Raw genomic sequence first — 16458 nt, 5'->3', positions numbered from 1 at the left:
ATGTGTAAATTAATTGGTTTACATGAATGTTATAGCGTCTACAAATGGTGGTATATATACTGGTTTTTTTTTGTTTGTTTTTTTATACTAGTATTGGCAGCGATCTGCAACTTTTAGCATTTACAAATGGCAGTATATATACTGGATTTTTTTTTTACTGCTAATGGCGGTGATCAGCAACTAACAGGAACTGCGGCGGGCATTCTGACACTGGGGGAAACTGACATCCACTTGGTGTCACTGACATCCCCAGTGACACTGATATAGTCATCAGTGCTAATAAAAAGCACTGACACTGTACTAATGACACTGGGCAGGAAGGGGTTAACATCTGGGGGCAATCAAAGGGTTACCTGTGTGCTGTTTTTCTGTGTGTTTCAGGAGCTGACGGGAGAGATCTGTATTGTTTGTTTCATTTTTTTCACTTTGATTTTTGGGGTGTCTTTGAATTCAGTCCTCTATAGGTTGATAATTTTCATTTCTATCAAACGATGGGGCATCTTTACATTCCTAACACATTACCCAGTCCATATCAGTATAAATATCCAGCATGAGATTTTCCCATTGAGATCTGATGTGTTTTCAGTGTTCCTTTCATTCTTTTGAACAGTGTATCTATAATCATTTCTACAAAGTGTTATAGCGCCACCTGTTGTTTGAGTGATTTGACTACACAGCTCTAGCAGACTAAATAGCGAGGTCGCGAAGAACCACCTCAAACCAATAGATGGCGCTGATAGGCAGAGGCCAGGCTGACGCCCAGGGTATCACAGGATATGCGGGATAATGATTAGGTCTCGGGGACTTTTTACGTTACATAGAAATGTGAACATTGATTGACTGACCGAACGCCTTCTGAGGAAACCGTAAAAGCCAAAAAGCGTTTCTTGAATGGAATAGAAAAGTAGTCTTCCTCCATGCCCGGCACTGATTGAACATATATGACAGAAGGAAGTTCCCTCTAATCAGCTCACACGCTGCCAGTTACAAACGGAAGTTTTAACATGGTCAGTTTCGGAGGAGGGAATGGCAAACCCAAATCAAAGATGGCACCTGATAACTGAGGGGGTAGGACGCTTCCTCCCAGGGTGCTCCGCGCTCCCGGAAGTGGTTCGAGCTGTGAGAGTAGGGGAAGCAGCTGAGCAGGATGGAGGAAGAGGAGTTGGAAGTGGTGGAGGAGCTGGAGGCTGTGCTTCATCTGGCCCCAGAGGTGCAGCAAGCCATAGAGCAGGTGAGGGCGGACATTGTCCCTGGGGGATCCTCTGTACACTGATTACCAACCCCCTCCGCCATGTACATTGCTGGAATGTTGGAGCCCCTGTCACAGACTAGACGTAGGGGGCATTAATAAGACTGGGGCAGCTGTGTACTGCAACCAATCAGCTTCTACCTTCAGCTGGCTCACTTAACCCCTTGCCCTCCAGAGGATTTCCTGACCAGGCCATTTTTTGCGATACGGCTCTGTGTTACTTTAAATGACAATTGCGCAGTCATGCAACACTGCACCCAAATGCAATTAATGTCCTTTTTTTCCCCCACAAATAGAGCTTTCTTTCCATGGAATTTGATCACCTCCTGTGGTTTTTATTTTTTCACTATAAACAAAGAAAGACCAACAGTTTTGAGGAAAAACAATATTTTTGATTTTTTGCTATTAACCACTTCTACCCCATTCCTGTCCAGGCCAATTTTCAGCTTTTAGCATTGTCACACTTTGACAATTGCACAGTCATGCAACACTGTACCCATATGAATTTTTTAGCATTTTTTTGAGACAGATAAAACTTTATTTTGGTGGTATTTATTCACCACTGGGATTCTTATTTTTTTGCTAAATAAATGAAAAAGTCTAAACATTTTGAAAATGTTTTTCTTATAGAATTTTGCAAATAATCGTTCTTCATAAATCTTGGCCAAAATGTATTCAGCTATCTTTTTAGTAAAAAAATTAGCCAAATTAGTTTACAACCAAACTTTTTTTAAAATTTTTATTTTTTTATATTTATTTTTTAACATACTGTCACCCTAGCAGTACCGTGTCACCATAGTGACACTGTACTACATGTGGGGGGGTGATGATTTTATTTTTTTTTTAAACTGATTGCTTTTTCACCCATAAAGGCTGTAAAAACAGTAATTTCTCCTTCTCTCTGGCTTCATTCTTGAGAGCTGTGATTGGTCACAGCTTCTCACATGGTACAAGGCTGTTGTGAATAGCCTTGTACCATGTGACCTCTGTGATCATTCACAGATTTCACAGGTAGTAAGCAATGATGTCACAAGTGACATCTTGCTTATTAATATTCATGTGATCACTGCTTGGCCAATCAGTGATCACATGATCGGAACCTCACACAGAGGTCCCATACAGCGATCTGTTCCGCTGTGTCCGGAGGATCACAGGCTAAAATGACTGGCGCCGTTTATGAACAAACAACCCGCCCCTGCACTGCTCCCGTCCAGCCGTTTTTATACATGGGTCGGACGGGAAGTGATTAAGCATGTCCAGTAAAAATTTTAAAAAAAAATCTAATTTCGTCATAAATTTAGGCCAACATGTATTCTGCTCCATGTCTTTACTAAAACAAACCTCAATATATGTAAATTAATTGCTTTACGTGAAAGCTATAGCGTCTACAAATGGCTATATATATATACTGGAATTTTTATATTTTTAAACTAGTAACGGCAGCAATCGGCAACGTATAGTGGGACTGCAGGACTGTGGCACGTATTCTGACATGGGGGGGGGGGGACGACTGACTGTCACTGACATCCCCAGTGACACTAATACAGTGATCAGTGCTATCCCATAGCTTCCAAGCTCGAACTCTTTTTGGAAAGTAGCCAGTCCAAGGTATTTAGTGACGTATGAGAATTGAAACCAGGCCCAGCCAGGCAGCTAGTATTTTCTGAAAGGTGCCAACAATGACAGCACATACAGGTGAAACTCGAAAAATTAGAATATGGTGCAAAAGTTCATTTATTTCAGTAATGCAACTTAAAAGGTGAAACTAATATATGAGACAGACTCATTACATGCAAAGCAAGATAGTTCAAGCCGTGATTTGTCATAATTGTGATGATTATGGCTTACAGCTCATGAAAACCCCAAATCCACAATCTCAGAAAATTAGAATATTGTGAAAAGGTGCAATATTCTAGGCTCAAAGTGTCCCACTCTAATCAGCTAATTAAGCTATAACACCTGCAAAGAGTTTAAAATGGTCTCTCAGTATGGTTCAGTAGGAAGCACAATCATTGGAAAGACTGCTCACCTGACAATTGTGCAGAAAACCATCATTGACACCCTCCATAAGGAGGGAAAGCCTCAAAAGGTAATTGCAAAAGAAGTTGGATGTTCCCAAAGTGCTGTATCAAAGCACATTAATAGAAAGTTATGTGGAAGGGAAAAGTGTGGAAGAAAAAGGTGCACAAGCAGCAGGGATGACCGCAGCCTGGAGAGGAATGTCAGGAAAAGGCCATTCAAAAGTGTTGGGGACTTTCACAAGGAGTGGACTGAGGCTGGAGTCAGTGCATCAAGAGCCACCACATACAGACGGATCCTGGACATGGGCTTCAAATGTCGTATTCCTCTTGTAAAGTCGCTCCTGAACAAACAACTCCTCCTTGTCAAGCCGCTCCTGAACAAACAACGTCAGAATCATCTTACCTGGGCTAAAGAAAAACAGACCTGGTCTGTTGCTCAGTGGTCCAAAGTCCTCTTTTCTGATGAGAGCAACTTTTGCATCTCATTTGGAAACCAAGGACCCAGAGTATGGAGGAAGAATGGAGAGGCACACACTGCAAGATGCTTGAAGTCCAGTGTGAAGTTTCCACAGTCTGTGTTGATTTGGGGAGCCATGTCATCTGCTAAGTCCAGGGTCAACGCAGCCGTCTACCAGGAGATTTTGGAGCACTTCATGCTTCCTTCCATAGATGAGCTATATGGGGATGCTGACTTCATTTTCCAGCAGGACTTGGCACCTGCCAACACTGCCAAAAGCACCAAAACCTGGTTCAATGACCGTGGGATTACTGTGCTTGATTGGCCAGCAAACTCACCTGACCTGAACCCCATAGAGAATCTATGGGGCATTGCCAAAAGAAAGATGAGAGACATGAGACCGAACAATGCAGAAGAGCTGAAGGCCGCTATTGAAGCATCCTGGTCTTCCATAACACCTCAGCAGTGCCACAGGCTGATAGCTTCCATGCCACGTCGCATTGAGGCTGTAATTGCAGCAAAAGGGGCCCAAACCAAGTACTGAGTACATATGCATGCTTCTACTTTTCAGAGGTCTGTTATTGTTTTATGTACAATCCTTGTTTTATTGATTGCATGTAATATTCTAATTTTCTGAGATTGTGGATTTGGGGTTTTCATGAGCTGTAAGCCATAATCATCACAATTATGACAAATCACGGCTTGAACTATCTTGCTTTGCATGTAATGAGTCTATCTCATATATTATTTTCACCTTTTAAGTTGCATTACTGAAATAAATGACCTTTTTCACAATATTCAAATTTTTCGAGTTTCACCTGTATATTTCTTTAATAGCAGGTGTGCTTATACCACTTGCTGCCCGCCCACAGTAGTTTAACTGCAGACAGGATTCACAGCCAGGCTGTTCAATGTACTGGTACATCACCTGGCACATGTGCACTAGTGGGCCTCGATCCCTTGACTGCTGTGTCGTGTGGTATCCTGTGATTGCTCACAGTGATCATATGATTACAATGCAAACAAAACAGTCAATGGTTTCCATTCATGACTACTTGCTTAGTATTATGAAGCAGTAATTGGCTCACAGCTATCGCATGGTAGCTGGCTACCTGTACCATGTGATTAGCTGTAGCCAATCACAGCATGTCAACAGTAACTAAGCTGTCGTGAATGTTAGCACATTCATGACAGGTAAAAAAGTCTATTGCTTATAAAAGTAAACTTCACTGTTATTAGCAATAACAGTGTAAAAAAACAAAATCCCTGATCACCCCCTAGAGTAGAACATGGTCACTATGACACTGAACTGCTCTGATGAAAGTATCCCCAATCACTGCCACACCAGTCATATAATAATGCTGTACTGCACTGGTAAAAAAAAAAAAAAATTGTGAAAAAAAACTAATTTTATTTAATTTCTTTATTTTCCCAAAAATTGTGACAAAAAATTACAACTTCAAAAAACTTGCTATGCTTCTTACTAAATACCTTGGACTGGCTACTTTATAAAAAGAGATTGTTTGGGGGGTTTTGTACTGTCCTGGCATTTTAGGGCCTCACGAAATGAGATCAGCCGTCAGTACATCAGGATTAACCAATTTTCAAATATATATATCCCATAGCTTGTAGACGTTGTAACTTTCACACAAACTAAATAGAATACACTGAGTTGGGTTATTTTTATCAAGAATGGAAGCAAGTTAAATTTTGGCCTAAATGTTTGAGATTTAAAAGAGTACTTTTTTGCAAATTTTTGTAAGAGAAACTAAGAAAAATGTGGTGTTTTTTTTTTTTCTAAACTTTTTTTTTTCTCAGTTTATACAACAAAAATTAAAAAAACAAAGTGGTGATTAAATACCACCAAAAGAAAGCTCTATTTGTGTGTAAAAGAGCAACGTTAGTTTGAACAAGGTTGAAGGTGACGGGTATAATTTCTGCTGGAAAGCAAAGCATCGCAACCATGGCATGTGTACCCCCTGGTCACTGCCTCTGCAGCTAAAGAGGGTAGCAGTTGGGGGCAGTAAAAGAGCTGCTCAACTGCTGGGTTTTACTGCTTCACAACTGCTAATGTGAACAAGCTCAAGAACTCGTTCACATCTGTCCCCTGTGCTGCAGTGTGTTTTTAAAATTAGCTCAGGTCTGTTTTTCTGTTCACTTTCATGCTTTTTGAGGCCCATAGAACACAATGGTAATGCATAAAAAGGCATGTAGGATGCGTTTTCTTTCCCTGGTAACAAGCCTAAATAATTTTTTTATTGGCTAGCATAAAAATGCAGCAATATTAAGAATGTATGTCAATGCATGTGCAAAATGAGCAGCCAAACACCTTAAAACAATAGGCTACAGCAAACTGTCTACCGAGGCTCTTTGAGGACAGCTGAAGAGATTATATTTAGTTGTATTTAAAGGAGTCTCCGCTGCCATTTTGTTTTAGGTCATGTCCTGGAAATACATCAGTATGTAGAAATGTAAACATTGGGAGTATTTTGGTCAGGTTAAATGTGATGGAATTTGCATTAAACAATATCTTTACAAATGGCACAGTGTCTTTGTCTGTATGGGACAGTTTATGTAAATGCTGAGCATTTATAACATTTAAGGCTAAAGTCATGCCAGGAGGATTCCAGTACTGTTATAAAGTTGATTGCCTTCCTATTGTAAAAGTTTCATCCACTTATTTATTTTTTTATCCCCAAGCAAGCCCCTCATTTCTCATTTTAGCAACCAGGTACCTCTGTCTTCTTACGAAGAGATGCCTTGCGGTCTGCAGAGGGAGAAGGAAGCTGGATAATGTCATGCTTCCTTCTGTTGGCAGGTACAACCAGTACAGAACCTGGTTGTGACCAGTGCACATCCATTGACTGGCAGCTAGGGAGTATAACCTGAAAGTACATGTAAGGAAGGAATTTCCCCAAGACACAGACACACCATGCATTTCCCATTGGCTCATGGGAAATGTAGTGCTTTGTTCCCCATCAGGCATGACAAGTGGCTTACATTTATATTTCCCCCCCCCATGCCCGTTATCCACACAGGAAGACATCATAGGGAATAATGTCAAGATTTATTAGAAAGTAAGGCATTGATTGCAAAAGTTTTACAGTTCTTCTGTTGAGCATGGGGAGTGGGATCTAGTAAAGTAGGCAGGATCCCGATGATCAGCTTTAACTAAAACTTAAGAGGTGTTTGTGTTCCTCATTTACAGGTTTTCCAAGGTCAGGACCATTTGGATTGTGCAGACTTTAATGCTGTTGAATATATTAACACTCTGTTTCCAACTGAACAGGTAAGTGATAATGGTCATACGTCTGGTGGGTGGATAAGCGCTTCAGCTTTAATATTTAATGCACAGGACAAGAACAGGGATGTCAGTACCCACTTATTTTTATCATACAGGATTTATATGACCACCTTAACAGCTTGCCGTACAGGCACAGTAACATACCTGTACGTCGCAGCTTTCTTTCGGGTTTAAGGCGGGCACACCCCCGCCCATTTGAATAAGCTGCTGTGCCCATGTTTCATGCATGGAAAAAGTGCATGCACTTTTTCCAAAAAGCATCTGCACAGAACCTGCATGGTCAATTTGGTCTTCCCACAACCAGCCTGCAGCATGCGGGGTAGTGTGAACCTAGCCCTCTTGCTGAAAAGCCCACAAAACACAATTCTGATAAGCTTGAAGGTGTTAGTGGCCATTGGACATTTTTGCCTTGAAACTTAGTATTACTTTATTTCTACATTATATTTAAGCCCATGTTGGAGTACCCAGGGTGCGCAGTCTTAATGTTTTAACTGTGTCATGGGTGTGTGGGGCTTTCACGTCACAAGATGTAATTCAAACACCAAAATTAGTATATGAAACAGTTTATTGCATCTTTATTCCAGAACATAAAACAATATCTCAAAGTATATATTGTAGACTTAGATCTTAGAGCAGGGGTGTCCAAACTTTTTTCAAAGAGGGCCAGATTTGATGAAGTGAACATGCGTGAGGGCCGACCATTTTGCGGCAAAAAAAAAATGAATGGATAAAGGAGCGACTGATACTGGTCATGTCATATTTGAAATCTGTACTTGTTTCTCCCCCTAAAAAAAAAAAATGTGAAATTACTCATCACTGATTTCCTTCAATGCTTGAGAATTGAGAAGGGAGTGCACCTTTGCCTTTCATCGGCCTCACGCATGCTCCGAAACACGTCGCATTGCAAGCTGGACATCCCTATGTCATTACGCTTATGGCGACGTTGCACTCCACGGTGGACTCTGGACGCCATCTTTGGATCTCACACATGCCGGCCGGCTACCTGTGAACATCCAGAGTCTCCAGCGCTTACTATGGCTTATATATCGAGGATGCCACCATATCCTTTCACCACATATGCCTAAGCCTTTCGTTTTCTATCATCATGTGTTTCTCATTATGTTCCACAATAAATGTACCACATATTGCACTTAGAGGCACTTTTCTCCTTTTTAGATATTGCCAAATTACCTGTGGGGCAATATTAAAGCGAAACACGGGCTGCAATTGGCCCGCGGGCCGGACTTTGTACATGCCTGTATTAGAGGATTAGAGGAACAGAGCTCCATATGCAACTCTTATAGGTTCCAGTGTAACAGTCTTGATGTAAAGGCTGCCTGAGGCATTTTGAGTATCACTCTTCCTTAGGGGCATAAGTATACCTGGCTTTACAAGAATAAATATTAAGTTAAATAACTGAGCAATAAAAGTATTTTTTCAAAATCTTTAAATGTGACAGCATGGGGGGGGGGGGGGGTGTAAGAAGAACCTCTGGCATTCTGTCACGTGGGGTTTCTGGGTGGTGAGAAGCGATCGTTTAGGAATGTTAGATATTAAAGCGTAAATATAGGTGTAACATGTCTCTAAAGGTGAACTTAGCCTGTAACCCTTTCGTTGCCAGGTCTGGGGGGGGGGGGGGGGGTTGTACACAATCTGGTGGCTGCGGCCACTGGGATTGGGATTGTGTATAAAACTGGCAGGCAGACTCCAGCCTGTCAGGTGGATGCACTGCTGCCTAATTGCTTTCACAGCCCCCTGGTAACAGTCACCCTCCCCATGCGAACTTGCTTCCGCCATGTATGGGGGCTCCGCTTGCCCATCTGTGGGCCCGTTGGAGCAACATGGCGGGTGCTGGTGGGTGGAGGGAGAGTGGAGAGCTCTCCTCCTCTTCTCGCTGTGACCCAGAAGCCGGTGTGTATGACGTTACTTCTGGGTCACCGCTGTCACTTCTATTCTGGCTGGATGCGATATGCATTGCAATACATCCAGTGGAGCCCAGAGGAGACATGCAGGGTCTTTTAAAACTTTGTGTCCCCTATGAGATGAAAAAAAAGTTAAGTAAAAAAAAAATTTTTATTTCAAAAATACTGTTAGACCCAAGCACATAACCTCCTCCCACATAAAAAAAATTTGAGGCCCCGCATATACTCTATTCCCAAAAGTTTTGGGACACCCCTCAAAATCATTGAATTCAGATGTTCCAATCACCTCCATGGCCACAGGTGTATAAAATCAAGCACCTAGGCATGCAGACTGCTTCTACAAACATTTGTGGAAGAATGGGTCACCCTCAGGAACTCAGTGAATTCAAGCGTGGTACCGTGATAGGTTGCCACCTGTGCAATAAGTCCATCCATGAAATTTCCTTGCTACTAAATATTCCACGGTCAACTGTTAGTGGTATTATAACAAAGTGGAAGCAACTGGGAACAGTAGCAACTCGGTCATGAAGTGCTAGGCCATGTAAAATGACAAAGCTGGGTCAGCGCATGCTGAAGTACACAATGTGCAGAAGTCACCAACTGTCTGCAGAGTCAATAGCTGAAAACTTCCAAAATTCATGTGGCCTTCTGATTAGCACAACAACAGTGCATAGAGATCTTCATTTAATGGGTTTCCATGGGCAAGCATCTGCATCAAAGCCTTACATCACCAAGTGCAATGCAAAGCTCCAGATGCAGTGGTGTAAAGCACGCCGCTACTGGACTCTAGAGAGGGGAGACGTGTTCTCTGGCGTGACAAATCACGTTTCTCTGTCTGGCAATCCGATGGACGTGTCTGGGTTTGGCGGTTGCCAGGCTAACAGGACTTACTTGACTGCATTCTGCCATATGTAAAGTTTGGTGGAGGGGGGATTATGGTGTGGGGTTGTTTTTCAGGGGTTTGGCTTGGCCCCTTAGTTCCAGTAAAGGGAACTCTTAATGCATCAGCATACCAAGACATTTTGGACAATTTCATGCTCCCAACTTTGTGGGAACAGTTTAGTGATGGCCCTTCCTGTTCCAACATGACTGCGCACCAGTGCACAAAGCAAGGTCCATAAAGACATGGATGAGCGAGTTTGGGGTGGAGGAACTTGACTGGCCTGCACAGAGTCCTGACCTCAACCCAATAGAACACCTTTGGGATGAATTAGAGCTGAGACTGCGAGCCAGGCCTTCTCGTCCGACATCAGTGCCTGACCTCACAAATGCGGTTCTGGAAGAATGGTCAAACATTCCCATAGACACACTCCTAAACCTTGTGGACAGCCTTCCCAGAAGAGTTGAAGCTGTTATAGCTGTAAAGGGTGGGCCAACTCAATATTGAACCCTACGGAGTAAGACTGGGATGCCATTACAGTTGATGTGCGTGTAAAGGCAGGCAGCCCTATATTTTTTCAATATAATGTATATGCACGTATAAATGTAAATGCAGATGTCGGGGTGCCTACGCATGAAAACATCGATTGCAATACACGTTACATATTGCTGCACGCGCTGGAGTGGGAACAATAATTCTAGCACAAGACCTTCTGACACTAAACTGCTGACCTGTAGGGGCCTTTGAAGTGTTGCCTATAAAAAATATAGGATACTGAAATTTGTCACCATTTTATAGGCACACAAATTTAAGGTTTGACATGGTTGGCATCTATTTACTCGGCATTACCTTGTCTTTTATATTCTACCAAAAATGTGGCTAATTTGTTGTGTTTGTTTGCCGTAAAATTCTCTTTAGCGTGTTTGTTACTGAAATTTTGCGTTTCCTAGACCTGTGTGGTAATCTCTGCTGACATATAAAATTGGAACTACCACTATTTTATTCTCTGGGGTGTCTGCTTTCAGAAAATATATAATGTTTTAGGGTTTTGTATAATAAGTTTGTGTAAACCTATGAGAAAAAAATTCAAAACCGGCTCTGACACCAAGTCAGTCCCCCCAGTGTCAGAATGCCGGCCGCTGTCCCGCTCTAAGTCGCTGATCGCTGCCATTACTAGTAAAAAAAAAAGAAAAAATTCCAGTATCTATACCGCCATTTGTAAATGCTATAACTTTCACGTAAACCAATTCATTTACACTATTGTAGATAGTAAAAGGTACATGAGCGCTGGGTGACAACTAGCTAAATACAGGTGGGAGCAGCCAGCATGGAAGAGGAAACAACCTCAGATCCTCCAGATAATGCCAAAGATAAACATACAAATGCGGGATTGGGATATTTTTGCAGCAAAGACATGTAGCAGAATACATTTTAGTGTTAATTTGACGAAATTTGATTTTTCAATTTTTTTTACTGGACATGTTTAATAGCAAAAAGTCAAAGATATTGTTTTGTTTTCTCAAAATTGTCTTTTTTTTTTTTTTATAGCGCAAAAAATAAAAAAACGCACAGGCAATCAAATACCACCGAAAGAAAGCTCAATTTGTGGGAAAAAAGGACGCAAATTTAATTTGGGTGCAGTGTTGCATGACCACGCAATCGTCAGTTAAAGTAATGCAGCGCTGTAATGAAAAAAATGGCCTGGTCAGGAAGGGGGGTAAAGCTTCAGGAGGGCAAGTGGTTAATATGAAATATTCTCTACTAGCATTATGCAGTCTTCTAATCAGCCAGCAGATGGAGCCATAACTTTTTTTTCCCCCACTTTTATCTGTGGCTAAAAGAAGGCTACTGTGTACAGAATTAGGAGTGAATGGAATGATTTCTCCAACATTAGACTCTAATTTCTCTATATGATGCTGAGGTGAAAAGCGCTAAGATCTGCCTTTTAAGAAGCATTACCATGTTGCTTTGTAAACTCTGTGAGGTCCCAAAAGACAAATAGAACCAATCAATCTAACAAAGATTATAAGGACATATTTGATTAAAACTTTACCTAAAGGCAAATCCTTTTTTTTTTGTTTTGGATATAGTGGAGAGGGATTAGAACACCTGTCAGTTTTTACTGCTGTCTGTGCCCCCATTAGGGAGATTCACGCTCTATTTGTCCTGTTTACTGTTATCATCGAAAGTGAAAGTAAAAGAAAATCACAGATTTTGGGTGGGCACCAAAACCATAATAGAAGGGAAATCTTCCCCTCTTCTTCCTGTTTTGGCATTGGGACAGGAAGTGAAGGGAAATTTCCCCGATAGGACAAAGATGTAACAAAAAAAAAAAAACTGACAAGGGTTATAACCCATATTACTGTAGTCATAATAATAAAAAAAAAAAGCTTTAGTGACATTTTAAAGGTTATTACATGACATGTTCAGATCTTTTGCTAGAATGTTAAAATAAATCATTGTATATTTTATCATTGTAAACCTGTAACCCTCTCTGTGCCCTATGGGCCTCTATGGGCCGCACGCCTGGTGGGTGGTTGTTCTCCCTCCACGCCTTGTTCCCTTGGAAAGCTGCATGGATCCGTGGGGAGTATACAAGGAGGGGATGAGAGAGATGTATGATTTTTTTTTAGTACTTAAATTGATTCTAAAGGCTTACATTTTAAGAAAAAAAAATGGCATACTAATCTGCTATGTGCAGTGGTTTTGCAGCCCAGATCCTCCTTCTCGGCTCCCCCACCGGCGCTCCTGGCCCATCTCTCCTGTTGGGTGCCTCCACAGCAAGCAGCTTGTTATGGGGGCACCTGCTCCTCCGTGTGTCCATTCACACAAGGATCTGCGACTTGGCCCCTTCCCCCTCTCTTCTCACTGGCTCACTTGCTGTGATTGACAGCAGTGGGAGCCAATGGCTCCTGCTGCTGTCTCAGCCAATGGGGAGAGGGAGTCGCGAGATAGCTGAGACTCCAGTACACATCGCTGGTTCGAGAGAGGGCTTCGGTAAGTATTGTGGGGGGCTGGGGGAGATGCTGCACAGAGGTTTTTTACCTTTGTGCATAAAGGTAAAAAACCTTAAACCTTTACAACCACATTTGTGGGTCACTGTGTATGAAGAAGCATACGTTGATCCCAGAGACACATATCACCTATATTCATCAGGTGGAAAATCTATTTCTTTCTGATGGATTTCACAGACAAGGTAATGATGTGTAATGTATACCAAGGACTTTAAGTCTGTATTGTTCTGGATAAATATGTATCGGAGAGACTTTCTATTTGTGAGTCCAATGTAGTTGCATATATAAGAGATGTGGCTCCTCATTTTCTTTGTTTTAGGGTATAACATGTTTTTTAACCTTTCTGGCAAATTTTTTTAATACTTTTGGTAATGAAATATACAATGATTTTTTTTTTTAACAATCTAACAGAAGATCTGTATGTGTTGTCTAATAACCTTTAATTTGAAGGTAACTATAGTTTTGGATTGATTGGTTGTATTTGTCTGTAGGGATGGTGACATTTTTAATTATTTAGGATTATTCAACATACTCCTACAATAAATATACAACAGTTTGTCTCTTGCGAGGTCCCTCGACACACTTTGCAGCTAGGTATAATGGAAGCCCCATCGTTGGTATCAGTGGGAGGAATAGTGCCCCATCATTGGTGTGAGTGTTAGTGGGAGGAATGGTGCCCCATCATTGGTGTCAGTAGGAGGAATGGTGCCCCATCGTTGGTATCCGTGGGAGGAATGGTGCCCCATCATTGGTATCCGTGGGAGGAATGGTGCCCCATCGTTGGTATCAGTGGGAGGAATAGTGCCCCGTCGTTGGTATCAGTGGGAGGAATAGTGCCCCGTCGTTGGTATCAGTGGGAGGAATAGTGCCCCGTCGTTGGTATCAGTGGGAGGAATAGTGCCCCGTCGTTGGTATCAGTGGGAGGAATAGTGCCCCGTCGTTGGTATCAGTGGGAGGAATAGCTCCCCATCATTGGTATCAGTGGGAGGAATAGTGCCCCGTCGTTGGTATCAGTGGGAAGAATAGTGCCCCGTCGTTGGTATCAGTGGGAAGAATGGTGCCCCATCGTTGGTATCAGTGGGAGGAATGGTGCCCCATCGTTGGTATCAGTGGGAGGAATGGTGCCCCATCGTTGGTATCAGTGGGAGGAATGGTGCCCCATCGTTGGTATCAGTGGGAGGAATGGTGCCCCATCGTTGGTATCAGTGGGAGGAATGGTGCCCCATCGTTGGTATCAGTGGGAGGAATAGTGCCCCATCGTTGGTATCAGTGGGAGGAATAGTGCCCCATCGTTGGTATCAGTGGGAGGAATAGTGCCTAACTGTTTATATCAGTGGAAGGAATAGTGTCCCATCACTGGTGTCAGTGAAAGGAAAATTGCCCTATCGTTGTTTGTGAGTGGAATGATTCCCCAATGTTGGTGTCCGTGGAAGGAATGGTGCCCCTTTGGTGTCATTGGGGGGTATAAAGGCAAGCAAAAGGCACGCCATATAAAGGCCAAATGTGACACGCCATTTAATTGTTGCAGTGGCCACAAACCAAAGCATTACAGCTACAGCATGTTTACAGCCCCGAGTAGCTTCATGCCCTTGTTTGCAGGGCTCATTCACACACATGGCTGTAAAAGCAGTTAGATGAGCAATGGTTTTACTGACACTCCCTGACTGCCCACCTAAACTAGGGCATGCAGTCACTTGGGTCTGTACACATGTCACAGCAGCAATGCTTTGCTTCACAGCTGCAGCAAAAATTAAATGGCATGTCACATTTGGCAGGTGGTACCGCTGCCGAAGGTGACACATTTAAGTGCATTTAGAGGCTTAAAACAAGCAGTGAGGAGACATATTGGCCTCTCACTGCCTCTCAAAAACCCTCCGAAAAGCATTCCACAGCAAATCTCTCTTCATAGGGGCGGTAGCAATATCTGCATATAAACGAGCTCTTACAGATTCCGGTGTGATATGTTTGCTGTATTGAAATGACACAGTATTTATTAGGCAATGAGTAGGTTTATTTGAGGAAAACCACAATTTGGGGTGACTGTGGTTTGGTAAATGCCTGGAAATAGCATGTCTGGAGCTGCAAAGCTATGAAAAGTGATGCTCTTTTCTTGCATTGTGTCCACATAAACCCATTTTGGTCTATTCCTGTAGTAGAACTTAGGGCTTGTTCTCACAATTTCTGCATTCCAGATCCATTTTTGCATATGTGTTCACACGCATCTTTTATGCATTTTTCCCCCCTCTTTTTTTATTTTGACGCTTGAACATATTTTATTTCTAGTCAGCACAATGTACATTACGATGCGCTTACATGCCTTTACACACATTTTGATGTGTTTTGGGTGAAAAAAATGCAGTGGGTTGTACTTTTGTTGAACTGGAACCGACTGCATTGGTATGAACTAGGGTCATTGTGAATACATGGTAAACACTGTGCATGTGTTCTGGGTGCGGTTTAAAAACGCTGGAAAGCATCTGGTGCGAACCCGCATATCATTTTTTTAGATTTTGAAGGTAAGAGGAGAGAATTTGTCAAGTTTTTATTACGGTCTATGTCCTCGTTAGGAAGATTCACTTTCTTCAATTCATCTAAAATTTTCAGTTGTCTCCAGAACAGAAATAAAGGGGAAATCTTCAGGGACAGTTGTTCCTATAACAACTCTTTAGGAGGGGATATCTTTCACATTGGAAAGATGAAATTGAAGGGAAATCTCCTTAATGAGACAAAGGTAAAATGACAGGGGTTTTAAGCCTGTTCTATATGGCCTGTAAAGGAAAGATGTCTATACTTACCTTTGTTCAGGCAGTTGTGGTCCGCGCACATGATTGGACCCAGCATCAACTGCAGTGTAGACGAGGAACAGCCGCCAACCTCACTCATGGTCCAAGCTGGATCCATTGAACTATGCAAAAACCTAGAATTCTGTTTTAAGTTCTTACAGCACAAAATAAATTCTTATGGGCAGCACAGTGGCTAAATGGTTAGCACCTCCACCTGGCAGTACTAGGGTCGTTGTTTCGAATACCAACCCCGGCATCACCTGCCTACAGTTTGCATGTTCTCCCTGTGCCTGCGTGGCTTTCCTCCGGGTACTCCGGTTTCCTCCCACATTCCAAAGACATGCTGGTAGGTTAATTGGTTCCTGTCTAAATTGTCCCTAGTATGTGTATGTATGAATGTTAGGGACCTTAGATGCCCTTGATCTATCCATTAAATGCATGTGCCTCTACTATGGGGACTCATAAATTTTAGAGTTAGGACCACAGATGATCAGGGTGCCGTGTCGTGGCTCTGTGGCTTACGTATGTATTTGCAAATGTGTGCTAACTAAACCCCTGTTATAAACGCATACTGTTAGACAGGTTAATTTGGTTGTTAGCAAGCTGGCTGGCAAGTTGTCCAAGAACATTGTTCTCTCCCCCTTTTTTTCACTATGTGATGCCTGTTTGTGTCCTTGCTTCATAAGCCAGTTATAGACTTGGGCGGGTGGCCACTTTTATGCACCTTAGATTGTACACCCCTTGAGGGTTAGGGACTGATGTGAATGTACAATATATATGTAAAGCACTGCGTAAATTGATGGCGCTATACAAGTATCTGAAATAAAT

The 16458-nt window shown here is 42.3% G+C and overlaps 1 protein-coding gene across 1 annotated transcript in view; it reads left to right on the top strand.

Annotated features, from left to right (window-relative positions):
- Nucleotides 1-1079: 1079 nt before the first annotated feature.
- Nucleotides 1080-16458, top strand: part of VPS53 (VPS53 subunit of GARP complex) — a 212940-nt gene continuing 197561 nt past the window's right edge. Inside the window, exons 1-2 of the mRNA XM_089668435.1 lie at nt 1080-1231; nt 6936-7016. Of these exons, the coding sequence (XP_089524561.1) occupies nt 1148-1231; nt 6936-7016 (165 nt within the window). The 5' untranslated portion in view covers nt 1080-1147. The remainder of the gene's footprint in view (nt 1232-6935; nt 7017-16458) is intronic.

The sequence above is a fragment of the Staurois parvus genome, unplaced genomic scaffold (assembly GCF_062004578.1).
Source record: "Staurois parvus isolate SC_StPar_1 unplaced genomic scaffold, SC_StPar_1.0 ptg000058l, whole genome shotgun sequence".
Classification (NCBI taxonomy): Eukaryota; Metazoa; Chordata; class Amphibia; order Anura; family Ranidae; genus Staurois; species Staurois parvus.
Note: the sequence above shows the minus strand (reverse complement) of the source record. Positions and strands in the feature narration are given on the sequence as shown.